This window comes from Lichenostomus cassidix, chromosome 4 (genome assembly GCF_008360975.1).
Source record: "Lichenostomus cassidix isolate B80296 chromosome 4, HeHo_3.0, whole genome shotgun sequence".
NCBI lineage: Eukaryota > Metazoa > Chordata > Aves > Passeriformes > Meliphagidae > Lichenostomus > Lichenostomus cassidix.
In genome coordinates this window covers 66862758-66889984 of record NC_139484.1, presented here as the reverse complement: position 1 = coordinate 66889984, position 27227 = coordinate 66862758, and the positions used below count along the sequence as shown (strand labels likewise).

The window sequence follows — 27227 nt, the reverse complement described above, 5'->3', positions numbered from 1 at the left end:
CGTACCTGCAGCCGCCGCCGTCTCCGCCTCGGGAACTGACGGGAGCAGCCTGCGACGCGCTCCGCCTCCCGGCGCGGCGGCGGCAGCGGGCGGTGGATGGGGCTGGTGGGGACGGCGGCCGTGCGGGACCCCGGCGGCTCCGCGCTGCCCCGCGGCTTCTGGGCGGCCGTGCGCGTGTGGCTGGAGAAGCCGCAGGTGGCAAACAGGCGGCTGAGCGGTGCCGCCGTCCAGGCGGAGGGGATTGTGCGGCTCGGGCAGGGCGGGGAGATATCTCCATCCCTCGCTGCCGCGGGGGCAGGCGGGCAGGAGGGGCGAGCGGCGGGGGCCGCGGAGCTGAGCCGGCTCTGGAGGGAGGTGCGGGACCAGCTGTCTCTGCCGCCGCCCCTCGCGGCCTGGGGCGGGCCCGGCGAGCTCCGCGCCGTGCTGAGGACGCTGCTGCCGCGGGGCCGAGCTGCCGCAAGCCCGGCCCGGGAGCTGGCGGTGCAAGGTGAGCGGGGGCGGCGCTGGGCGGGCGGCAGGGCAGTCCGGCGCTGAGCGGGTGAGGTGCCGGGGCTCTTGTGGTCCTGTCGTGGAGCTCCTGTCCCCTCGGAGATTGTCTCGCACATGATAGAAATACCCCTTTTCCCCCCTCCACTACCTGTGGGAATGAAGATGTATTTTTGTCCTGATCGTGTGCTTAGGTTTTGTTTTTCCCCTCCGTTGTTGCGCTGGGAAGCACTGAATTTCAGTAGCTGAAATACAAATTACAGAGGTCAAACAGCTGAGATGCTCAGGAGCTCCTGTCATGGGTGAGCTGCCCACCAACACTGCTCGTAGTGCAGACTGATGGCAGCTTGTAGTGAGTGACTGCAGTGTTTGGAAATGTGGAATTACTGAAACCTGTAGGCAGCTGTGGCGCCTGCTGGCCAAGTCGAAGGGTTTGTGTCGACTTTCCCACTGCTTAGTGTTGCTTAAGAAAGAAGCTCAACTTGTTTGGGTGGTTTTTATGTTTTGGTGTTTTGTTTTTGTTTTGTTCTGGAGTGTTTTTTAACACTGTGTGATGGTAATACTCTGCAATAAATCCTGCTAATGTAAACTTACATAGGATAGAGCTTGACACGGTTTTTAAGATAAATTTTGGAAAAAAATGTGGATACTGATGGAATTCTAGTAGTAATGTTTTGGAAAGAGTCAGAATTCCGGAAACAACTTGATTTACAATTCAGAAAGACCAATAGTCATTTATGGGGCTGTCTTGGGATGTTCTTATGGCCAATGATTCTTATCTGATGCCTTAAAAAAAAATTGGTGCCTCCAAAAAAAATATATGTTGCAGTTTTGGTTTATATTTTCTTTTGATGTTAAGAGAAGATGCTCCTGAGCTGCATCTAGAGAGCCTATCTCTAAGAAAAAGCCTAGGAATTTTTTTTTTAATCTATGTGTTTAACAGTTAAAAATGTTGGAGATGGAGTTGCTAAGGATGGGACAAGATAGCAAGACTTAGTGTTTGCTCTATTACTAATTATTCTTTCTTGTCTCACTCAGAAAATTTTGGAGTCCATTGAAAATTGATTATGTAGCCATTAAGCATTTTTGATTGCAAGAATGTGTGTTTTGGTGGTAATTGAAAAACTGTTTTCAAAATGGAGAACTTAACAAGCTACTGTAAGAAATTGCTAAGCAACAGCAAAAAAAGACTTAATTTTTTTAATAGAGTAATTTTAGGTGTAGTAGAGTAATAATAATAGAGTAATAGGTGTAGTAGTAATAATAGAGTAATAAGTGTATATTTGCTTCCAAAACTCTGGATTTACTATGGGAATGCAGTAGTCATATGCTAGAAAAATCTCATTGTTTAGTTTTTACTTTATTAAAGTAGTTAAGATTGATAAAAATGAGTACTCCTGGTCAGACTTAGATATTTTGGAAAAATCATGCAATAGAATGCTAAATTTTGGGAATTCAATTCATCCAGCAGTCTCAGATGTCAGGCACACCAAGAAACAGATCTATTCCTAGAATTATGGTTCATTCTTTGTTGTCTTAGATCTTGCCCCACTGGTTTGCATTTAATGTTGTAAGGAGGCAGAAGTTCATTTTGATGCTAACCTGGGTGGGTTGCACCATAGAATAATAAATCCCTGTTTGCATATCTTTTCAGATGTTTGCAATGGAACTGTGACCTTTCTGCCTTTGGAGGAAAACAGTGAAGGAAAATACCTGATTAAAAAGTGCAATATTTATCAAATTCAACTTAAACACATAAAAGATGAAGAATGGTAAGTGTGGGAGTGAAAGAGGAAGCAAACAGTGAGTTATTGCAAGAGTCACACAATGGTTTAGTATTGGTATGTAGGTAATTTAGACTTTATAATTTTCTGCTTGGTTAGTAAATTACAGTAGCAGTGTTGTATGAGTGCATAGTGTTCTATTAAAAGAAACATCTACAATAGCCAGAATAACATAAAACAAACGTGTTTCACCTTTGAATGTATCCATGGACTGTATCTGTGTGTGGTCTAGAAAAAATATGTCTCTTCTGATCAGGAGGAAGTAGTAGTGCCTGTGAGAAAGCTTTTGTGGGTGTTAAAAAGGAGTTGGAGTTGCTGTAAACCCACTGAGCTTCAGTCACTGAAGTGTACATCATTCAGTTTGGTCCTGAGCATATGGGCATGTAGCTGTGCTAAAGTCTGAATAAAGTTAGAGATGATGAAATAGTGAGTTGTGGCCATGGATATATTTTTCTCCTAAATTTTCCTGTTATTTTTCAGGAATTTAATAAATTGGCTTTTGCTGTCTAGTGTTTGCCTATCTTGTGAAATCAGGTTGCTCATCATATGTGAGTCCTCATTAATTGTGTTAAATGCAGCATGGACTCCCATGTACAGTGTTTGAGTTGAGAGATAATGAGATAACAAAATTCAGGGGAGACTGTTCTGTTCTTCAGTAACTTCTCTGGTTTATTTTCCTTTTGTTTCTCTACTTATTTCCTTATTCTACAGTCTAGTTTTATATCTTTGATCTGCTGATTTGCTCCACTTGATCATTGTTTTCTCTGTCCTGGAGATAGTATAAATACAGTATTTCATTATTTCAGCTAAGTTTTTTGTTTGTTTTTAAGGTCTGTATCTGTTGTAGCTCCATTTCCAGAAGATTGGTTTTCAGATGGAATTGTCTACCCCAAGCTTGCATGGCTTGGAAATGAACTTCTGTCCAAACTGGCTAAATGGTCAGTGGAGCAAAAACCCAGTGAGTTTAAAAGTACTCTCTCACTCATTTCTGTAGAAAAATACAGCAAGGTTTATCAAGACCTCAAGGAAAAGTACAAAGAGATGGTAAAGGTAAGTTCAGCAGTAAATGCAGTAATATCATCCTTTCATATTTTTTTACATTGTGTAATGAAGCTGCTTCTTTCAATATTTTTTTTTTAAGAAAAGAAACAATTGAATTATAATGTATGTTTTTTGTTTTCGTATTTTGGCAGGGGGGTGGTATGTATGGAGAATAAAACAATTTAATACTTGGAAGAACTTAACTGGAAAAAGAAGAGTTAGAGCCAAATTCACAATAAATATTTGGAGGAGTTAGGCATTTTCCAGGATGTATCCCTTGTGATAAAAAGGAAGCAGTAGGTCAGTGGAATAAATACTAAGTCATCCACATTTTTGAAGGCATGAATAAAACACCTCCTTCTCCAAAACCTTTGGATATTTACTTAATAGGCGTTTGAGTTAGAGGAGCAGTGTTGTAATTTTTTTTTTTTTAAATCCTGGGGATCCTGAAGAGCAACAGAGATCACCTTAAGTTCTGTATGAAGTAACGTTTTTATTCTTACAAACTTGGCTCTAGCTGCAAGCAAAAGAAATTGGTCAATGCTTTTGTAAAACATACAGTGAAAATGCTGGTAGGTTTTGCTGTTAATATTTCTGTACTAATGGGAAGATACATAGGAGAGGATAATTGGACTTTTGGCTAAGGCAGTAATCAGTCTTTGGCTCTGTAGTAGAATTGATGGTGTTGAGCATTTTAGTCTTTGTTTCAATTCTTCATTTACAAAATAACACTTGGGAATGATACTTGTAACTTCTGTCTTCCTGCTTCAGCTTTTGATTTTTCATGTTCTGTTGTGCCAGGATAATTCTTTTTCTGTTACTTTGTGACAAGAAATTTACAAATGTCCATTTTATTAATGTTGCACAGGTACAAGATAAGAATTTTTCTTGTGAGAAAGTTAAGCAAAAGATACCTGGTCTTTTGCAGAACAGATGCAGTAGTTTACAAGTGACCTGCACATGTGTAGCCAAGATGTTTGTAGAAACTATTGTTTGCTCAAAAGCAGACATTCTTTACACCATCATTCCTCTGTGTGACTCAAAATCAACCAGTCTTTATATTCTTTGTGTATATTTTAATGAGGTTAAAATGCAAAATCTGCAAAGTCCAGAAACCTATTGAAGCAAATAAGTATCCAAGTTACTGTGTCTGAGCATTGTTGAGGTTATTTCAAATGATGCAGAAAAGAAATTTTCTCTTATTTTTTAATCTATTTTTTTTTTCTGAAGGTGTGGCCTGAAGTGACAGATCCTGACAAATTTGTTTATGAAGATGTTGCCATTGCCACTTACTTGCTGGTAGGGATCTGCTTTACTTAAAAATATGCTGTAAGGTTTTCTTTCCTAATAATAGAACCTCTCTAAAGAAGATCATTTAGAGGTAAACAAAAACTTCTTTGTGAAGGTATGATGAAGATTTACAGTCTTCTGTCACAGGAAATTTACGATCTACATAGACAGGATTTATTTATTTCTGAGTGATAAAGCCAAAAGCACTGATGTTGAAGTGGTTACATGGACCAGATAGAGATTAGGATTGATTGTTTTATAAATTTTTCTATTACTACTTCATTTTATGCTAAAGGTTTTCCACTGCTGCACCTTCCCCTGTTAAAATTTCATCTCAAATCCCATCTTCAAATATAATAAGGCCAACTGTCGATGCTAGGAATGCAGATAAATGCTTAGTGCAGTTTTCTCAGGCATCTCATACTTAAGATTCTATGAAAATTCTGCCACCTGCAGTTACTATAAACTTCTGGTTTTTTTAGAGGCATCAAAATGTGTCACTGTGTAGTCACATAAATGTTTTTGTCTGCCATCCAGAGTGTGGTAAGAGCATGTCCACCTTGAACTATACTCGTAGCATCCTATCTAAATTAATATTTATAAGTAAGTTAGCTCATTTACAGTACTTGTTGAGGACTAATTTATTTTGATAATTAGCTGTTTAACCTGTTAGAATCTTAGATACTGACTTGTGGAAAGAGCTGTGTAATAGACTAATCTATACCATTTTTACCACTGTCTTAATATTTGATGTTGGAAATTCGGAATTTAGTTGTAGCCACAAGAAAATTCTGGAGTGATAGCATTTTTGTACATCTGAACGTTGGTTAACAATGGTTATGTGTTAGCTGATATAGCAGTAGTTTGATTAAAATAGTTCAATACACAGCTTATATAAGTGAAAACTTAAAGTATGATATTAATAACCTAACCTTCTGCAAAATGTTTGGGTATCTATATAGTGGTGTATGAAACTCATTGTTTAGAAGTACATTAAACTGGTGGTTAAGAGAAGGTAGGTCCAATGTTAAGTGATTATGGGTTTATGGCATCAAGATGTGACCTCATTTTATTCTGCAATCATATTGATGTCACCAGCTGTCCAGAGGCATGCCCGAGGAAGTAGCTGTTGAGTTTGGGTTGTGAAAAGCTGTGCAGGAATTGGAGGATAGGTATGATCTCTGAAGGAGGTTATTAAGGATTTCTGTACTGCCTAGAGTGCCATAGTGCAATGGTTGGTAAATCTAAAAACTTAATCATGAGATTATCAGGCTGTTTATCTTCAGCTTCTTTCCAAAACTGATATTCAAAAGTGACAATGTTGCAAATACTAATTTTCATAGTTAAATACTCTTGAGGATTTAGTTATTGTGAAAAATCAGAGTGCAGAGTGGTGAATGTGTGGTCTCTAATTTCTCATTGAAGGAAAAAGAGTTTGAAAGTGACAGAGATTATTCCATGCTCTGCAGAGAAACATCCACTTATTAATTATAAATTACATTTCTATGTAAAAGTAACTACTTATGTACAGAGCAGGGACTAGAATATGGCTAAAACCCCATTAGCTGATGTAGAATTTGGGTCAGTAACTTGCTAGGTAACACTGTTGCTTTGTTCAGTAGAAAGGAATGTTAACATGTACCAATATATCATCAAGTGATTACAAAAGAACATTTTGGGTTTTATTTTCAGCTCTGCCACCAATTTTTTTTTAATACAGTGGATATAAATGCATCTGTGGTGTTACTTGAAGAGACACTATTGAAGTTTACTTGATACTTTGTCTGCTTTCCACTGTTCTTATCTTGTACCCATTGTTTTAGCAATTGATTTTACATTTATGCTTATTCTAGCAGAGAGTTGTAAAGACCTGATTAATTTCAACTAACAGTGACTGAAAAAGGGATTGGAGGATGTGCTTACTGCTTAGAAAATTACTGGTATTTTGCAACATAATTCTTGTCCCACTCCATAAACAGTGTTTTGTTTGTTTGGTTTTGTTTTGTTTCTTTCTTTTTTTTCTCTGAAGTTATTTTGTCTGTGAGTACAGTGAATGTTTTCTGTCACATCTGCATTCCCAGCTTTCTCCTTTCATTTCCAATAATGTTGATTCTTTTCTTATAGGGAAACTTGAGAGCAGAAATCTAAAATGTTTTGTTTTCTTGTCTTAGATTCTTTGGGAAGAAGAGAGAAAGGAAAAAGGGTTGACCAAGAAACAGTCATTTGTTGATCTTGGATGTGGAAATGGTCTACTGGTTCATATTCTAAACAATGAAGGGGTAAACAGAGTGCATTCTAAAATAATAATTAAAAAGTAGAGTCAGTATTCTTGTTCTGCTTTCCTTTTGTCTGGCATGCAGACAGACAAAACCGCATCAGTTCATGTTGCTAAAATAGGATTTTGTTACTCTAGCTACCCAGAGAAAATCCCTACCAGCACATTAGAAACCTTTCATTTGTTTATCTATTTTTATTAGTGCATTTCATTTAAATTCAAGGCTATTTTTTCTAAGGTTAGAAACTAAGAAGAAAATGAAAAAGTAATGCTGTATTTTAGTTATGTGAAATGAAATGTGGAATCTTGACATAGCGATTCTCTCTCACAAGATGTGTTCATGAACTTACTTTTATCTAGACTGAGTTCTACTTGTGATGTCCTGAAAATGTTTTTCTATATCTTTGAAAACAATACTGAGATTTCTTAATTGAAAATGTCTTATAAGATACTGTGCTTTTGGGAGTGAAATTGTGGCATAATTCAGTTTCTTGAGGCATAGTTGCTTAAATAGCAACAGCAAAAAAAAAAAAGTCAGTGAGACTAAACAAAACCCATTGAAGCTGGGTCTGTCTGTTCCAGAAAATTGAATTTTCCACTTTCGGGAGAATGTGGTAAAATTTGTAGAGAAAATTAATATCTCTTATTAGATGAATAGATATCACTGGGGGCAGATGGAAATGTCCCAGGTTCTCCTAAAAGAAGCTTTATATTCTTTTGTGGCCACTAAAATTTTGTTTATGTGAGCTGCTTTTTTCCCTGTAGACTTTTCATTCATTCATTAGGTGGAATACTGAAAAACACTCAAAAAAATAATGTGTGAGAGTTTTATGAGACTTTTTTTAGTAATTGCTTTTGCTTAGTTCTGCACAAGGTTCTTGAATTTAAAGTACTTACATATTCTTCATTTCTTGCTTTAGTTTCCAGTCTATTTCCTCTTCCCTTTAATTCAGAGAGAGACAAAAGTGTTTGGGCTTCTATAGTCAAAAGGTGGTTCTCCACTAAGGACTGCTTAGAGTCACATTCTTCTCTGAGCCCTGGAGGTGCTGCAGTAGTGTTCACCTTATGAAAGGTTTTAAACTTACAAACAAACCAAAAATCAATACCTCTGCTTTTACATTTGTAGAGATACAGATTTTCAAGAGCAGTCTCAGTAGGTGTGCCCAGGTAAAATTTTGAGCCAGATACATTCTTAAGTTTTCCTAGTAATTCTCATCATATTTTAAAGAGAAGAAAGGGATTAAAAGTATTCAGCTTCTGCCTGAAATGGCAAAGCTGTTTTTTGTTTCATGTCTAAATTTTAGCATGAATGAAGTAATCAGTGTTAATATGTACTTTTAGTGAGCCTGTTTGACAATTTCTGCTAAAAGTAGTACTTAAATTGGCACATTTTGTTGTTCAATTATTTCAGCATTCAGGCAAAGGAATTGATGTGAGGAGAAGAAAAATATGGGACATGTATGGACCAGAGACTCATTTAGAGGTATTATGGAAATGTATGTCAGTCTTACTGATATGTAAATTTATTCATTTGTTCATTGTTTCAGGGTGCATTGATGCAAGTGTAAGGAAGCATACTGAGTTACAGACAGTTGTCTAAAGTGACACATGGGTTTGGTGTGATGCCACCCATATCCCCTGGGGGATCTATAAATTAGGTTGTAAAGCGAATTATGACAGCAGTGGTGTATCATACCCTTGCATATTTGCAACTTATTTTTCAGTCAGGAACCACTGGCGTGATGCCTTACTGCATGTAGAGACTTTCACAGCATGAAACAAGCTTTCTTTTTACTGAAAGATCAGTATTAAGCACCTTTATTTGCACCAATAGCTCATAAAAGATAATAAAGCCACTATAATTTTGGATCATCTTGAAAATTGTTCTAGCCTTCTAGTGCTATGTTCTGTTTTGGGAGCAAAATGGTTGTTGAACCTTAAAGGAGCCAACCTAAATAATTGCAGTAACAGTTTTCAGAAATGAACAGGACAATGAGTCTGAAAGAGGGATTATATTTCAAGATCCATATTAGCATTTTTATAAACAATTTGAGCACAAGAAGATTCGCTTTGATTCTAGACATCTTTAATCTGGTACCCATTAAGTATGGTGCCAATGAACAGTTGCCCTTTGGAGGTGAGATGTTGCTCATCTCTTGTTCTCCAGAGTCTAAAACTTCTCACTGTGTTCTCTCAAAAATTGTCAGCTTCCAATACAATAAAATAATTTTCCACCTGTAGGTATTCCCTAATAGTTTTGTTTAAAGTTAATTCAACATATCTTTGGATGCTAACAATTTACATTAAATTAGTGAAAGCACATCAGTTTTCACAGATGGGAGGTGAAGATTTCAGTGTTGTGTAGCCTTCTCCTTGCCACCCTGCCATTTTGGGTACAGACTGCCAAAACTGCCATAGTCCTTTGCTGCAGTCTGCAAGCAGATCTTACTGAAAAGCTTCAACAAACAACCTGAAACATCAAGCTGTGGTGTTCCTTCATTCCTCTTGTATTCAGTCACATCTGACAATGCTGAACAGCATTGTGTCTTTATGTTACATGTTCCTTTTTTTTTGGCCAGAAAGAAACAATAAAAATACGCATATGAGGAAAGTGATGATTTATGCTAGGAGTTAGACAGTGAGCAGGAAGGATGAAATGATTTTGCAAGGCTCCTGTAGCCATGGGAGCCACAGAAGGTAAAAGCACCTGCTCACAGCCTGTTGTTACCCCTGAAGCTAATTTTGTTTTGATCTTTACTTAAAGCATGAGTTGCAGGATGGATGTTGCCATCTGTGACGTTCAGTACAATGCTGACAATGTGAGTGGATGTAACAGGTGGCACTCTGTGTCTCCAAAGTGCTGTCAGACCTGGTGAATACAAATTTGGTTATGGGGGGCTGTCAAAATGGGCAGTGTGGCACTGATAATTCATGCTAGGCCTGCATTGAATGACCAAAACTGAGATGTAAATTATGAGTAACATGTTTAATCAGCCTTTAGAAAACACTTACCAATGACTTGGTAATTTAACATCTACTAATCTGCCAAAAAGAAACTTGTTACATTCATTATCTAGAAATGTACATACATAACTAAAAATGAGCTGTAGTATTTAAAGTGAACAATTGTAAGTCAACATAATCACCATATTGATCCATTAGGGGGATTTGGAATGTAACCAGGATAGTCTGAAATTCCCTAGTAAGTGGTTTGTTTTGTCTTTGTTTGTTGGTTTTTTTTCTTTAATTCCTATGTAGATACTGCTTTGCATATGCATGTGAATTTTAAGCTCATAAAACATACATTTTCTATATAAAAGAAAAGATATTATGGGCATAATTTTCAGAACTTTTCCTAAAGGTCTGTGGAAGTTCAAATCTAAAGCTTTTTTCGAGTTTACCCAATAATTCTTTTAATGTTCATACACATTTTCAAGGAAGAGTGTCTACTTCCATGGTATCAACACATTTCAATACTTTCTTTGCTGAACATAGTTCAAACTGAGAAAACATGTTTGTGAGGCACAAACATTATAGGCACTTTAGAAGTTTTGAAATTTAGCCTGTGTGAAGAATTCATCCTGTTTGTTTTATTTGGGTTGTTTTGTTATTGTTTTTTTATTGGATGATGGGGTGTGAAGAGTGTTCTGTATACTAGGATTTGATTTGGGCAGCATCTGTGAAGAAAGAGAAAATAACAATGAAGCTGTGTTCTGATTAATTGCTGTGTGAGTCCTACAGACTGCAAGACAGCAAATTCAGTGACTTTCTGAAAAATTGAGTTCAGGCATACAAGTGACAGAAGGAGATTGGCAAGAAATCATAATTCAGTGTATAATGTTTGTTTATATATTTAAATGCTAGATATCTTAATCAGAGTTGTTATTCCACTTCTTTTTTGACCAATGATTTGTGGGTGTTTGCTAAATTACTTTTCTGTAGCTATAAAGAATTGCTACCTGAGGAAAACATTGTTGGTGCCTGTGGTGCTCATTCACCTTGTATTTGTCAGCTGGTATTACTTTATATTATTGCTTAGTGCTTTAAATAAAATGCTTTATAGAAACCTGTATTAGGATTCACTTACTGTGGTGGTTTGTTTTTTAGGAAGCTACAATCATTCCAGGTGACAGTCATCTCTTTCCAGATACTGACTGGCTCATAGGAAACCATTCAGATGAATTAACACCATGGATACCTGTAATTGCAGCTAGGTATGTTTTGCAGAGGGAGGGGAGTGGGATGGAAGGAATTAAAAAAAAACAAACGGGGAGAAAAAAACCCAAACAAACTCCCCGTAATTACCTATGTGGGCTTGGTAAAAAATTCCTTTTTGCTTCTACACCTGTTGTTCTTGCAAGACTGGCTACTTTTGATGCAAATTGATTATTTTTACAAAGTGTTTCTTTTTCTGTGGAGAAGCACAGCTGCAGTATTTACTTTCTCACAGAATTCAGTGCAGCATTTTGCTTTTGAAGTTCAAAAGCCAGAACTGTTTTTTATTCCTTATATGTGAATCTGTTGTTTCTCTTTTTGTTGTGGTTTTCTGTTGTAAAGAAATGCTTATGGTTCTGCCTTCCCTTGAGCTGTTGCACTCTTTATAACCAGCAGCAGTAGTTTAGAGATTTACTTCTGCAAACTAAGTTGGCAAAGTAGTTTGCTACAGCAAATACTTTTTTAAGTAGTATTTTTGATTAAACTAATAATTCTACTGAAAGAGCAAGTTAGAAGTACTATTGCATGAAAATGTTGCTTAATAAAAATTTCCATTGTGGATTTTATCTGATAGGTTATTTGATAAATTTCTGTGTTTTCTGAAATAACTTACTGTTCAGCAGTTTGTTATCCTTCTTGTAGGTCTTCCTATTCATGTTGCTACTTTGTGCTGCCATGCTGCTTCTTTGATTTCCATGGAAAATACAGCCGAAGACAAAGCAAGAAAACTCAGTACAGAGAATATCTTGATTTTGTTGCCCAAGTGGGATTTGTATGTGGCTTTCATGTGGAGGAAGATTGCCTTAGAATTCCATCAACAAAAAGGGTAATTTTGGCCTGTGTAGGGCTTTTGTCTTTTTTTTTCTTTTTTTTTCAATCTGCTCTGTTTGAAGCATATGAATGTTTGTTCATTTTTACTGTTGTAAGATAAGATTATGTCAGCTTCATTACTTGATACAGTATGCTCTGAAAAGAGCCTAAATACACTCATTGTTTTCTTGGGAATTTTACTCTTAATGTTTTAGGTACAGTCCTAAAGCAGGAAAGAATGAAATGTTTCATGATTTTTCTCTTATGTCACTATATATGATGGAAAATTTAAAAAAACTCATATTTTTTGCCTAGCTGGCAAAAAGCTGGCTATCTTGCTTTTTATGTACTTAATTTTGCTGTTTTTCATGCCCAGTGAAATTCAAAGTGAAATGATTTCACAGTAGGAAGAGGTGTCCAGCTTTAAACAATCAGAGGGTCAGGAACAATATTTTTGCTCTGTGACAATATAGCATGATGGATTATGATTTATTTACTGTATTTCTTCTGGGGCACCAGTATTCAACAGCTAGAATTAAAAACCCCTCAGATATTACTGAGCATTGAGTTGATACTGGATTCTCCTGTAGTTTAGTGAGAAGCCTGCATGAACATGTGCAGGTTGTGGGGCTGGGTGTAAGTATGGGGACTCTAAATAGTGATTTAGCTGTTTCTACTAAACCAGGTCAGCCTTATTGGAAAAAGCAGGACCTATCCAGCTGCAGAACATGCTCTGATTGACCAGCAGATAGCACAGTTTATTAACAGCCGTCAGACCTGTGCTGTGGCCACGTGTGACAGAAGGGTTGGAGTTAAGCATAAGGATCACTGTGATGCTCTACATGAAGAAACAGCCTTGGAACTTCCTGAAGATGAGATTGAGACAGCTGATACAATTTGGATGCCTGGATTTCAACCCAGAGAAAAAGTAGAGCAAATCAGAAATTGTGCTTCCCTCCCTCGGGATTTTGTGGATGAAGTGGTTCTCAACGTGGCCAACTTGCTGTTGAATGCAGCCCCCCAAAAATCATCTTCTGACATGCAGGGTGGAAATGTGAATACCTGGAATCAAGGAGGTGAGGTTATCTTTCCTTTACATTATCTTTGGCTGGTAGAACCTGTCTTTTCCAGCAAATTTTCATGTTTGTCAATTTAGTAAGTGGATAGATCTTTAGGAAACACTGAGAACAGAAAAGTGGCAATCAAAGGTGGCTTTTTTTTCCACTGTGTTTTATTGCATGTAGAAGAATATTCTGAAATTAGTGTGAGGTCTTTTTTTGGTTTGTACTTAAATACTGTTATAGAATCAATTTTTATTAAACCAAACCACGCTAAACCCACAATGCTACAACACTCTGCCCTATTTGTAGGAAATATTATGGTTTTGAATATTCACATAAAAATTAGCAATAATTCTGTAAGGATTATATAATAAGTGCTCTAAAGTGCCATTAGGTTACAACGTGATTACAAATTTTTAGTTTAGTCTTAGCAACAAAATAATATTAAGTTGCTGTTAATGGTATAAGCAGTCAGGCTCACTACTACCACCTTTCCATTTTTCTCCATCTGTTTTTATTATTTACTGACTGTAGTTTGTCATATATTACTGCTTGAGTCTTCTAACTATGTGCTTACAAACAATGCTTGTTACGAAAAGGGTTAAATGCTACTGTGAAAAAAGCAGAGCAAATAAAAAGTGTGTCTTACTGTGGAAATTCTGGCCTGAGCCCTGTAGAATGAAAGCTGCTGGTTTACAGACAATACACATATAAAATATATATCAGGCATCATACTGTGAGAAAAAAGTTGCTGCGGTACTTGTAGATAATTCAGACACTCTGCTCATTAATCATTACCTTACGTAAAAGTTGAGTTGTGTTAAGGTTTTATATATAAAAGTTTTTAATATCTCTACCATTTTTTATTGCAGAAAGCCTTTCCTTGAGAGAAGTGGCAGAACACTTAAATAAAGAGACTTTAAAAAAGCTGAAAAGTGAATATGGAGGCCTGCAGACACTACTCAAGAACAATCATCAAGTATTTGAAGGTAAAGGAGTTTTGAGTTTTTTTTTTCCTTAATCATTTATTTTACCTCCTCTATATGCAGTTAAATTTAACTGAAAAATTACTATGGTGGTGGTTTTTTAACTGCTTTCTGTACCTTTGTGGAAAGCTGAATATTCTTTATGTGCTCTTTGCTCCAAGATATTGTTAGTAAAACTCTTATGAATTATATTGGTAAGGTATGTATCAGCAAAATGTTTTACGCTGACTATCTGAGAAGACAAACCTTTAGTTTAAGTGGCTAATTCGATGCTGTTCTTTGACTTTCTAATTTTCCTATGCTGTATTGATGGTTTTGGGGCTGTCAAATACAGAATATGTTTACTAAGCGTTGAACTGAGTCTTGGTCTGATCTTAGCAAGCCTCCAAGTGTAAATGCTGACATGAAACAAAACTAGCCTCCAAAAGGACCTGTAATTGTGAGGCTTGATGTGTTTATGTAGCTTGTGGTAGCATGGCAGAAACAACTCAGTAGCAGGTCTCTGTGGCTGGCTGGGGTTTTTGATAGCAGTTTTTTGGGGTTGGGTTTTTTTTTCCTTTTGTAATGTGTGGTGGTGGTGTGTTTTGTGTGATTGGTTTGGGGCTTTTTTGTCAGTGTGAAGTTTTGCAAAACTGAGATGTAGCTTTGCAGTAAAATGAGATATTCAAGTTTTTATCAGCATTAAAGCAGCTTCAAATTTCAAAGTGTGTTATGTCCTAACAATTCTATGTCTCCTGTAAATTACTGATCAACTAACCCATGGCAAGTCATCCTGAGTATGCAACCTGTTTGTTGCCAGTGGTTAACTTAAGCAAGTTTAGCATCTACTAGGGATTTCTGTACACTTGGCTATTATAAAATCGTTTTGAATTACCATCCATTAAAAAGAGTTGGTCACACTGAGTGTATTATGTGTATGAATTTGGTTCCCTATCATTAGGAATTGGTGAAATAGATTTTTGCAACCTGTTACATTGTAAATGGAATGAGCATTTTAAATTGGCTTGGAGGCTGTGTGCACGTTACCCACAAAGAAAGGTCTGTCCTTAATCCTAGTCTTTCTTAGCAATTTACGTCACATGGATACTCCCCAGGGCTTCAGGAGACACCATTTGATTATTCTCTTAGTAACATGTCACCATAACAAGAAACTTCTGGTGGTCTGGAAGGACATTGCTCATGCCCAGGAGGACAGAGAAGAGCATGGCTACAGCTCTTTTGTCATCTTTACTGAATTATATTTCTTTTAAAATATGGAGAACAGGTGGATGCACACACACCAAACAAAACATTCAAAGTGGCTTAGAGTAACTGATCGGTGGCAGTTTCTTTTGATCAGGTATTTTGTCCATTACAAGACTGATTTTCTTTAAAAATTATGCTTGACCAATATAGCACTATACCTGCTAATTTTTCCTCATCTTTTGAGAGGGATTGTAAAGCTCAGCTGAAATTGCTTCTTGATTGGCTTAGTGTGAATTCACATCTGTCTGTGTACCACAAGGAAACCTGGAGGCATGACTTCATCCAGTCCAGACTGTGTGATATTCAGCTTTCACTGGACTTGTTACATTTTGAATAGTAATTATGAGAATGCAAAATGGCATTGGTTGACTATGCCAAACTACAAGTGTGTGATACAGAAGGTGTGATTGAAGCAGAATATGAAAATAGAGCATGGCAACTTAAAAGTGGCAGATTCTTCCCTCTTCATTTTCACTGTTGTTTTTCATCTGTTTTTTTCTTCCTCTCTTGCTAACTTCCTTTTATCTATTTTGTTTACACATTTAAGGAGTTGACAGAAGTTCACAAGTGCCTGCATGTGCAGTTTATGGTTGTAACACAGCAAATTAATTTAAAAATCCCAAAGTGCTGAATCCTTATTAATCAGTGATAATTCACTGTTGGTTCACATGAAGGATTAGACTTGTCATCTCTTTGATGCAGTGCATTTTTATGTCAGTGAACTGTGGAAGTAGTAGAAGACACTTGCTGTTGATCACATTTTAAATGTGGAATTATAAAGCTGTGGACACAGGAAGAATTACAGTTCTTGAAGTTGAAACTTCTTTTGTGAGAACTTGCAATCTAAATTCAGATTATTTTAGTCTAAATGATCCCAACTGCTATATTTAAAATGAACTAACAAACTTCTACAAAGATGATGCAAAGGTGCCTCAAATTATTCAGCATCACAGTAAAGCATCTCTCAAGGAAATCAATTAAGTCTTCTTTGTGCTGTGTCTACATTGTCTTAGTTTGTTGTGTACTTCTTTCTATTTCTGTACAATTGGCTAATCTGGTTTTTTCCGAATGATCCGTTTGTAGAAAGTTTTTTATTCACAGAATGTCACTGCAATTTTTTCTAGTATAATTCCCATGGCTGTCTATTAACAGCTGCATTTTTGTTTGTTTTTATATCTTAGTTCTAAATGGGAGAGTTCATATTCGTGACTGGAGAAAAGAGAAACCACCAAGTAAAACTAGACCTGAAGTGAAACGACGCCTTTCAGCTGAAGCATTTAAAACACGCCTCTGTTGGTTTTTCATTCATCATCCTGATGGTTGTTCTTTACCTTCTGAAGCTTGCCCATATGCTCATGGGACTGAGGAGCTAAGGCAGTCTCAGATAATTAAAAAGAAAAAACATATACAGTAATAAAATGTTGCCACTTGTGTTTAAGCTTGTGTACATAACTGAATCTAGGATTGACTTTGGGACTCCGTAGTACATGAAAATTTGGAGAATATGGAGGAATTTTCCTAATTTCTGTGCATCTTATTTTGCAGTTGGTTTACATGTTTTCCTGAATTTCTAATTCTGTATTTTTTTATAAACAGGGAAAAGATATAGTAAAATATGTATACACTTTTGGATTTGTCATGGCTTGTCTAGCATGCATTTGTATAAGAAAAGTTTAAAAACCTACTTCCCTGGGAAACTCCTCATGATCCTTAATCAGATCAAAAGTACATGATGTAGCATTTTCAAGCCCTGAAAATTAGCCTGTTTTGTTCCACATTTTCAAGGAGTGTTAAGGAAACTTTCCTGTCCAGCCATCCAGATGCCACTCTGACAGCCATGGGACTGAGCTGGGACTGAAGCTCCTTCACAGCAGGCAGCTCCAGTGAGCCCATGGTTGCTCTGCTTGACTCCCTACACACCCCACACTCTCACAGGCAGACAAGGTTCCTTTACTCCCTGGCCCCAGGATTCCCATAGCACAGTCTCAGATGTCTCAGTCCTTAAATAATTTAAACTTGGTGCAATAACAAAATAACAGCTTGAGCTGCTGCCTATGTGGAGGGACCTCAAACAAAGGAAACCCCTGGGCTTTTACACCCTCACAGGCTCAGCACATGAGGTCTGGGGTTCCTTGGCTCCTGCCCTGTCTCTGAGTGGTGCCACAAGTCCCCTGGCCCTTTCCTATGCAAAAGGTGGCATTTCATGGCCTCTTGCCTGGGGCTCCCATGATCCAGAGCTCAACATGCAGCTCACAGTTCAGCCACTCACCTTGCTAGCTACACTGAGTGTGTTCCTTAACAGGAGGATTTATGGTTTCTTGTAACTCATAGTGGCTCTTGGGAATCAGAAATGAGAGAGATTTCACTCTTTCCTGGTTTGACAGCTTGCTTTCCATGTCACTATGCAGTAATACTATAGAATATCCTTCCTAGTCCTCTTCTTGCTTTTTATGTTGATTCAAAGTAATTGGTTTGAAGAACCACTTCCTGGGAAATTATTGTGGAAGGCTTCAGATGTAGGTGTATGTTTTTTAGGGGTTTGTAGGCCACACTGTCATAGATTCATAGAATGATTTGTGCTGAAAGGAAACTTAAAGATGATCTAGTTCCAGCTCCCCTACCATAGGCAGGGACACCTTCCAGTAGATAAGGTTGCTCAAAGCCCTATCCTACCTGCCCTTTTCTTTTTTTATTTTCAAAGTAAGGACTAAGAATAGAAAATTTATTTAATAATATTGGGATGATGGGGGTTTTGTGTATCAGATAACAAAGGAATATTTAGCACCTTGAGCATGTTATGATTTTCTTTGGTAGACTATTATGTTCTTTAAAAGGCTTAACTTTTAAAGTTAAATGCACATCCTGAGGAGAATAATGAAGCTGGTGGAGTGTCTAGAGAACAAGTCCCGTGAGGAGCAACTCAGGGAACTGGGGCTTTTTAGCCTTGAGAAAAGGAAGCTCAAGGGGTACTTATTACTCTACCATCTGAAAGGAGGTTGTAGCCAGGTGGGGATCGATCTCCCAAATAACAAGTGAAGTTAAAGGAAAATTGCCTCAAGTTGCACAAGGGGAGGTTTAGAATGGATATTAGGAAAACTTTTTTCACCAGAAGATTTGTCAAGTGTTGGAACAGGGTGTGCAGGGAAAGGGTGGAATGCCTCCACCATCCCTGGAGGTGTTTAAAAGACATGGAGGTGTGGCATTTAGGGACAGGGTTTGGTGGTGAACTTGGCAGTGCTGGGTTAATTGTTCTACTCAATGATCTTAGAAGTCTCCTCCAATCTAAACAATTCTATGATTCTATAGACTTACCATTGATCCTAATTATTGCTCAGTGACAGTCATTGAACTGGTGTCATAGTACATATCTGTGAAGTGTGAAATACTTGTAAAGTTCAATATGTGCTGTACAAGCTTTGTGACAAGGAATTGCTTTCTGGCCTAGTTTGTACACTGATAGTGTGGAAACTGATCTACTGAGACAAGACTTAGATTACAAAACCCACTGAAGAAAGGGCAACATTAAAATTACAAAAAAAGTTACTAAGGAAGAAATGTGGAGATGAAAGCAATGACACAGGAAGGAATTGCAGGGGAGATCTAGGGGTAAGAGTAAATAAGCCATGTAAGACCTCTGTAAGAGCTCAGGGAATCTGAAGAAGAAAAGAAGTAAATAATTGAATACAAAGCAGAGGAAAAATGAAAGATGGCACTGAAACACTTTTGAAAACAGTTCCAAAGCCACTTTTCTCCCTCCCTAATTTTGAGAAACAGGCTGCAGTCCCTTGCATGAAGACACAGGGTCTAAATGCATTGGCGGGATGGGAGGAAAGAACTGGCTGGTGTTGCATGTTCTCCCTTCTCCCTTTACATTTTTCTTTGATCCTGAACAAAGCAGCACTTGCTAGATCACAGTGACCCTGATAAGTGCAGCAGCACCTTGCTCATGGGTCATGTACCATGTTACCCAATATGCTAAGTGGCACAGCTCCCTACTAAGGGTATGTTAGATGTAGTCCAGTGAAGGTTATTGGACTAAGGGAAAGAATAGAATAAGTCAGGTAAACTGCAACTCCTGTGAAGCAGGACAGCAGAGAAAGGGAACACAGCTGATAGAGTAAGTGTTGTAAGAATCAGAAAAACATTTTTGCTTTTTGAGAGGTCAAGAGTTGAGAAAAGCCAGGAAATGGTATGAACTTGCATGTAATCAAAGGATGATGCCTGAGTTAGCCTTTATTTGGTTATGTGAAGAGTAAGAAGAGTTCCTCAAGCTGCTTATTTATTGTGGTAAACATATGGATGTGTTTGTTGAGGAGGAGGCCCTTGTAAAATAAAGTTCATACTATCTCCAGATGGAGATTATTTCCAAATGGTGCAAAGAAGAAAAACAGACTTTCAATTAGTTTCCAGTCATTGGTGTCTACCCTGATAATTCACCTCTGGGAAGGATGTGCTTATTTTAAAAGAGTGATTTCCTGAGTTCACCTGTGGAGCCTTTTAGATGGGCTTGGAGGAAGTCAGGCTTAAGAAGCTGGAAGAAGGTTGGTTTGGTTTTTTTTTTCTTCTTTCCATTAAAAGGGGAATGAAATATGGGCTTGACTCATGGAAGTTGCAAATACACACATTGTAAGACTAGTGAGTTAGTTTTAAAACTACATTTTTTAAATTATTATTATTTGTGCAGTGCTATGATAAGTAGAATAGCTACTGTTACTGTAGGACACTGCCTCCTCTGTGCAGCCTTTGTTTCTGAACTCAGCAGCTTTCAGCTCTGTCACAGATGTGTGATGGCTCTTCCCTCCATGTGTGGCATCACTGCAGGTGGTGAGCCAGCCAGCAAATCTCCTGTAATTACAGAAACTTCCCTGTTGTTTGGAGAAGGGGTAAGAGAACATTTTTGCATCCAAATGCCAACCTTATATAATTCTGCATTTATATGTGAAGGTAGCTGCTGAAGGCATAAAATGGTTCTATTTTATGTAAATTGTCTATCTTGTTGCTTCCTGTGTGATCCACAGCCTTAAAATGGCATTAATACAATACACAGCTTTGGCAATGGATGAAATACTATGTGGAGTGAGAATCAGCTCAACTCTTGAAAAAAAAGCTCTTGATCCACAAGGAATTCAAGCATAGAGTCTCAATTGTTCACATGATGCTGTCATTATACTCCTTAGTTTTTTACCATTACTACCCATTAGTTAATTTAGCTTTATTTAAAGCCTGTTTCATGGAGGCTAAATACTTGCTGTGTAGATATCTCATCTCATCATAGATATCTTGAGAGTATATAGAGAAGTTAAATGTCAGATTGCAATCAAAATTCCGGGATTCAGAAATTTTGTCTTTCCATCTGTAGATTAGCTACAGTTTCATTACAGTTGTAGAAATATTCTAAATTAAATAACAAAGAAATCTGTGTTTGCCTTCTCCCTTAAACATCAGTAAAGAACTGCATTTCTTTACTGATCCCTAAATGGACAACAAATTGCAAGACTACTTGCTGTTACTTATGGAATATATATGTATAGCCTCAGAACAGTTGATTTTTTTTTTTTTATACATCCCAAACAAGAAAATTTTCTCTGTGTGTATAATTTGGATTGTCTGTTTATGATATAGCTGTCAGTACTTCAATTATTAGCTCAGGTTTAGAGCAATTTCTGGAGGAAGTCTTACAGCTTGCTGACAGTAAATACAGGTGTCTAGGTACGCTTTTTAATAAAATAAGGCTGCTTCTTTTGAGTTTTGGGGCTTGTTTGTTCAGATTTAAAGTTTTAAATGGTAGTTTTAATAGTTTATACTTGTTGAACTTCTTGAGGTTTTGCACAGGCTCAACTCTCAGCCCTGATAAGGTAGATCCTCCAAAGCATTTTATCTTTGGAGATCTTACATGTTTTTATGAGGTGGAATCTAGCTTTATTTATAGAAAACGGGCAAGAGTGAGCAATCAATAGCTTTCCTTAGGACATAGTAATGGTAGGTATTTGAGAATCAACAGAGATGAAATGTAAAATCAGTAACAATCCTACCAAGTGACAGGTAAAACAAATACTGAGGCAGGTGTCCATTAAAATTAACTAAACATTTGGCATCAACTGATGTCAGACAATATGTTTTTTCATTGCTGGTTACTTCTGTTTATATCATTGAAAGTGTCTTTCCATACAAAAATTGCAATTAATTGGGAATTCACTCAGAGTGTAATGCCAACACATTACCACAGGGAATAGTTTTCACAATCAAGATTTTCTGCTGTGCTGGAACTGTGAGTAGCATCTTACAATTTTCTCTGAGGTGTTGGCACATCCCTCTTGTGGGAGCCTGGTGCAGCTGCACTGTGCTTACATGGCAGTGGTTTCATGGCTGGGCTTTGCATGCTGTGGGCAGATTGCAGTGAACACTGTTATTTGAACCTGGGTGGATGTGTTAGAGCTCATTTACCAATTTATAAACACTGCTTTGGGCCACTTCTAACTGAGTGCTCTTACAGTCCTACTGGATGAAAACTGCTTAGCAATTGCAAGCCAGCTCCTCTCTTCCCTCTGCAATTTCATTGTAACAGGTTTTAACAGCTCTGAATAGATGAGAGTAGCTTTGGTTGCCTTCGTGGCAGGAGCATCATGGCAAATTTTTGTTCAGAGATCAGTGTTCCATCTGCATAAATTTCTCTGTGAGCCACCCCGTGCTTGGCTCACAGCTGTGTATCCAGCCTTTTTCAGGTGTGGGGTGCTGTGGATGGATGCTCAGGGAGCAGGACTTGGCTGCTGAGGCTGGATGGACCTGCCACGCTGTGAGAACACCCTCGTCCAAGCTGCCAGTCAGTCTTGTTGTCTGACAGCTGGCCAGACGCTGCACACTAAATCCAAACAGTCTTCTGGAAAGCCTGCCCTGAATTTTGAAAGCTTTGGTATTTGGCTCACTGTAGTAGCAATAAGGAAAGTACCCTCACTGCTAGTTTGTATTATGAGTGGGGTGTACACAGAGATACAGCTGCTATGAAATTAGAGCCTTTTTGCTTTGCCTTTTTGTTTTGTGTTAGTAGTTTTTAATCCAGTGGGAAAAAATGGACCTGGGAGAGGAAGGGAAAATTGCTTGCCCTTTCCTGAGTACAAAATATTGAGAGAGCAGAGATTTTTCAAGTTGTCTGTCTTTTGCCAGCACATCATGCTTTATTCTTTCCCTTGACTGTGTAGCCTTTCTAGGAGCAATGCTTTTACTTTCCACCACCATGGTATATCTTCACTAGCCTTTGGTGCATCATGAGGAAATCCATACAGTACAGACATTGCTATCCTTATCTCTGTTATGCAATGGAACAGTACAGACATAATAATTTTAGAATTGTTTTTGGTTTTTATTTGTTTTTGATATTTTGGTTGTGTTTTCTTTTTTATTTAATATTTGTTTTGGCAGACTATTTTAGCAATTTTAAATCCCGCAGTGAACACATCACCTCTTAACTGTGACCTGATAGCACTGTGAACATAATTACTGAGTTTAACCCAGCAACCATATTTTCTCTTGTATTTGGAATCTAAGCAGATGTGGGATGTTTTGAAAAGACTTAATGATCAGGTATTTTGCACTTTTCTCATGGTTGTTTTACTGGAATGCCTCATCAGACATTCTAATCTCAATTTCAACAGTAAAAAAATAGCAGAACAGGTATATTAGTGGCCCGTGGAAGTACCTGGGTGTGAGGACAGAATCACTTGAGTTGGGTATTTTGCTATTCCAGAGTACTTTGGTGCTGTGCTGCTTTCCAGCGTGGCCAGCAGGTGGGGAAAGGGACAAGGCAGCAGAGACAGAGCAGCAGCAGCAGCAGTGAACCCTGAGTTCTGCGGCTCCCGGGAATGCTTCTCCAGCTGGGGAAATCGGGCTGGTTGGCTGAGTTGTATTTCATTAGATATTGTAAATTTGGTCTTGAATCTTTCTTTCAGCATCTTCCTGTATTTCCCCCTTTAAAAGATAACCTGCATTTACATCTCTCTAAAATCTTTCATCTGTATAAACGTGAATACCTGAAATATATTACCAAGGGAAGTAACTGAAGTATGCTGCAAGTGGCATTATTTTGGTAATTGCCCTAATTAGATTAAAGAGACTAGATTATTTCAAGTAATTTTTCAGCAAGTTGAAATGCAAATTATTATTAAGAAGGTGAGTATTTAATGTTGCATCTTTTTTTTTTCCTTTGAAACCTTGCTTTACTTTTTAAAAATGCCTGTGGTGTTCTAGGTGTTGTAGTAGGTGGAGAAAAGAATGGTGCTTTTTGCCAGCTCTCCTGTTCTGGTGTGTTTGTAAGTTCTGAATGCCTCCTGATTAATAGAGACCTGTCAAAATCTTTATTTTTAAAGGTTTCTTGAAATTTCTGTAACTGTAATGGCCAAAATAACAAATCACGAAAATGCTTCACAGTGGTACAAATTAGTGTTTCCAGGGATCCCTATGTGGGAAAGTGTCTTTATGGTGCAGTTAAGTGCCTTTTGAACTCTTTTTTTTTTTTTTTTTTCTTTTTCTGTCAGCTTTTGGAGACAAAATGATCATTCCAATAGGAAAGAGTGTTTTAAAGATATTTATGAACCTTGTGCCATCAAAAGACTACTATAAAACTAAATGAGTAACCAGCTTGAAGTGTCTCAGTAAAAATAATAGATGTGCCAGTTAGCTTATGGATGTTGAACAAGAAAGGGTGATCAGCAAGATTTTGGCTGGGCACAGCCAGTTGTCTTCTTAAAATGTGTTTAGGCATGTAATTACTCATAGCTCAAGTTACTGAATAAAAGAGCTTGTCATCTTTCTTGCTCTTTGCCACCAGATATTTAACATCAATTTGCATCTGACACAAGCCTTGCAAAGCTGATTTGCGTGGTGTCTCAGTCACTGAAACACTCTCTCTGTTTAAACATTGATGCTTTCCTCAGAAAATATTTATACTTCAGATTAAGGGAGGTCCTTCAGTTTGTACTACCATGTTTTTTTTATTTCTTTGATGATACTGTGTTGTATTGTAATGCTGCTAAAGCTTTGGAAAGATTTTGGAAAGTCCATAAAAAGACTCAGCAGCATTATTATGATGAGAAAAGTGGAAGACAGTGGATAGGGTTGGTGTTGTCTACTGTAAGAACAGCCAACCAAGCAGTAGCAGCCCCTCTCCTGAGCAAACGAGAAGGAACTTCCTTGGACAGCAATTTAGCAAAAAGGTGATTTTTGGGTAGAGAGATTCTAACTTTAATAATGGGAAGAAATACTTTAAGCCAGTATAAATGGCACTTGATGGTCATGAAAGAAAGTTCCAGTGCTGATCTGTCACATCACTGTCAGCCTGGAGGCAGGTCCATGGAGCCACACTCCAGTGCATCACAGCTGGGCTCTGCCACTTTGATCACAGGGCAGAGGTACCTCTGCAGCTGGACAGGAAGCCCCACCACTCCCATGCCTCATTTGTTATTTACAATCAGATTCTGGTGCTATGGAAAAAGAAAAAACGCCTCTTTTCTCCTCTGTTCCAAAAAAAAGGACCCTTTATTATGGCCCTGCAAAGGCCATGAGTTATTTTCTGTTAACTGCTTTGAGATATAGGATGAAGCCTTAATGCAGGTTCAGCTTCCTTTGAACACCTTTGCTGCCATTACTCATCTATCCCAGCACTCCACCTCTGTACTTAGTAGATTATGGGCTTAATTTTGAAAAATCCAGATGTATTTTGTAATTTTGTCAACAGGCAATCAGCTTTGTCTGCAAGTACTGTTCTTAAATACGTGCCTTAATGGGAAATGGCTTTTTATGTGTGTTCCCTCCACAAATGATGATTGCCAAAGCTTAATGATTCTGCCTGATTCTGATGAATAGAGCACTGATGTTTCTGGTGAAAGAAACAAGTTATGCCCCAGCTACTTCTTTGAAGTACTTTACTCTGAATCATTGTCAGACCTTCTGTAGGGTCAGGAGAAGTTTGCTGCTCTTTGCACAGTAACTAATTTCTGCCAGGCACTGTGAGATTTTACAGATGGCAATGTTTACATCTGTGGAGAGTCAAATGGTGAATCAGCTGTATGTTCTTGACAGAGAAACCTATAGGTTGTGTTTCCTTGTCCAAGTGGGTGTTGAAGAGAAAGGGAGGTAAGATAAATCCCATTAGGTGAGCACAACCAACAGTTTTTAGAGAGGATGAAAAGCAGAATAGCACTTGTATTCCTTAGATCTTTCTGAAATAAATAATTGCTGCTTACACTGCACAGTGTATGTCCACAAGATTAGTTCTGGCTGCTGGCTGTCTGACACTGAAAATAGACTGTACCTTTTGATACTGAGTGTGTCAACCATTTCTGCATTTGTCCTGAACAAGTGGAAGGTGTTCAGGCAGAGATGAGATCTGTGTGTGCTCAGTTTTTTTAAGGCTTTTTTTTTTAGCATAAGTCAAGCAGCTTTGAACAATTCTCCTTTGACTCATTAGCTGTCAGAAGCAAATGGGAGGCACAAAACTGTTTCTTTCAGAAAAGAGGAGAGTAGCTGCATTATAATCTTCCTCCATATGGAAGCATGCTTCACATGGATCCAGGTTTATACACAAGCAAGCACTGACACATTGCATGACATCTTCACATGGAGCCTGGGGGCAGGTTTGGCTAACACAATATAAGAAAGATATTAAACTGTTAGAGAGTTTCCAAAGGAGGACCACAAAGATGGTGAAAGGCCTTGGGGGGAAGCTGTGTGAGGAGTGGCTGAGGGCACTTGGTCTGTTCAGCCTGGAGGAGAGGAGACTGAGGGGAGACCTCACTGCAGTTACAGCTTCCTCATGAGGGGAAGAGGAGGGACAGCCACTGATCTCTTCTTTCTGGTGACAGTGACAGCACCCAATGGAATGGCCTGAAGTTGTGTCTAGGGAGCTTTAGTTGGATATTAGACAAATGTTCTTCACCCAGAGGGTGTTCAGGCACTGGAACAGCTCCCCAGGGCAGTGGTCACAGCACTAAGGCTGACAGAGTTCAAAGAGTGTTTGGACAATGCTCTCAGGCACAGGGTGTGACTCTTGGGGATGGTGCTGTGCAAAGCCAGGAGTAGGACTTGATGATCCCTGTGGGTCCCTTCCAGCTCAGCTTGCTCTGTGATTTTGTGATATTTATAATAAGACAGGAAAATATATAAAGAGTAATTCAGTTGTGTAAACATGATGTGCTGTGCTAATTTTTAATTTAATTGGAAGAGATATTTGAGATTATCCAGTCCAACCATGTTAAATGATAAAACATGCAGTAGGTTTATAATACACAATGTATGTATATTATCAAAGAGGAAAATAAATCTTAAAATCTTTGGGTTTGAGCTTTGGTATAGCAAGTCCTAAGAGGGCTGTATAGCCAGCAGTATGCCAGTGTTGTGCTACTTGTTACATTCCTTGAATGAAATTATTTTGATGCAGAACTGAGTTTGGAGCTAGAAAAGACAGTCCCTGGCTGGCAGGAGGTAGTTCCTGGAGGAAAAATGAAAGGGAGAGACACAATTATAATTCGAAATTGTCTTGATTAATTGCATAAGTGATTTGAAATCAGTGAGATGAAATTTAGTAAATTCAGGTGCTAAATACATGGGGGGAGATGTGAGTTTGTAGGCAGGCAGGGAGCATTAAAAATACAACATGTGGAGTTACTGACTGGGTGATGATCTTATAATGGATCTTAAACTGAATAAGGATCTGCAAAAGAGAGAGAAATCTAATTCTGGGATTTATGAGTAAGAAAATGAGGCATAGGAAGCAGGAGGTGAGGCCGCAGGTGAAGTAAAAGGTCTGGTTCTGTACACCATGATTTAAAAATGAAGGCTGCAGGAGATCCATAAAAATTATTAGATATTTAAAGATCAAAGGGCATGATCTTCAGATAACATAAATCACTTCAGGCTCAAAAACTCCCGAAGAACTGAGCTGATTCACACCAGTTGAGGAGCTGATTAAATGACTTATTTTTAAAATTTTCTTTCTAATCTAACCTTAACAGTAGCAATTTACATTAAGTTCTCATTGACATCA

At 38.1% G+C, this 27227-nt stretch overlaps 2 protein-coding genes across 7 annotated transcripts in view; one reads left to right on the top strand and one right to left on the bottom strand.

Annotated features, from left to right (window-relative positions):
• Positions 1-141, bottom strand: part of ACOX3 (acyl-CoA oxidase 3, pristanoyl) — an 82825-nt gene extending 82684 nt beyond the window's left edge. For all 5 annotated transcript variants that reach the window (XM_085059719.1, XM_085059716.1, XM_085059720.1 and 2 more), the window contains exon 1: positions 6-141. The gene's annotated coding sequence lies outside the window, so the exon portion shown is untranslated. The remainder of the gene's footprint in view (positions 1-5) is intronic.
• TRMT44 (tRNA methyltransferase 44 homolog) overlaps positions 97-27227 on the top strand; it is a 53133-nt gene continuing 26002 nt past the window's right edge. The window contains exons 1-11 of one of the 2 annotated variants that reach the window (XM_085059724.1): positions 97-487; positions 2141-2258; positions 3101-3320; positions 4542-4610; positions 6773-6880; positions 8288-8359; positions 10984-11090; positions 11734-11917; positions 12587-12977; positions 13835-13951; positions 16375-16820. In XM_085059724.1, the coding sequence (XP_084915850.1) occupies positions 97-487; positions 2141-2258; positions 3101-3320; positions 4542-4610; positions 6773-6880; positions 8288-8359; positions 10984-11090; positions 11734-11917; positions 12587-12977; positions 13835-13951; positions 16375-16607 (2010 nt within the window). In that variant the 3' untranslated portion in view covers positions 16608-16820. Of the gene's footprint in view, positions 488-2140; positions 2259-3100; positions 3321-4541; positions 4611-6772; positions 6881-8287; positions 8360-10983; positions 11091-11733; positions 11918-12586; positions 12978-13834; positions 13952-16374; positions 16821-27227 lie in introns of those variants that run through there. The other variant, XM_085059725.1, reaches the window with a different exon arrangement.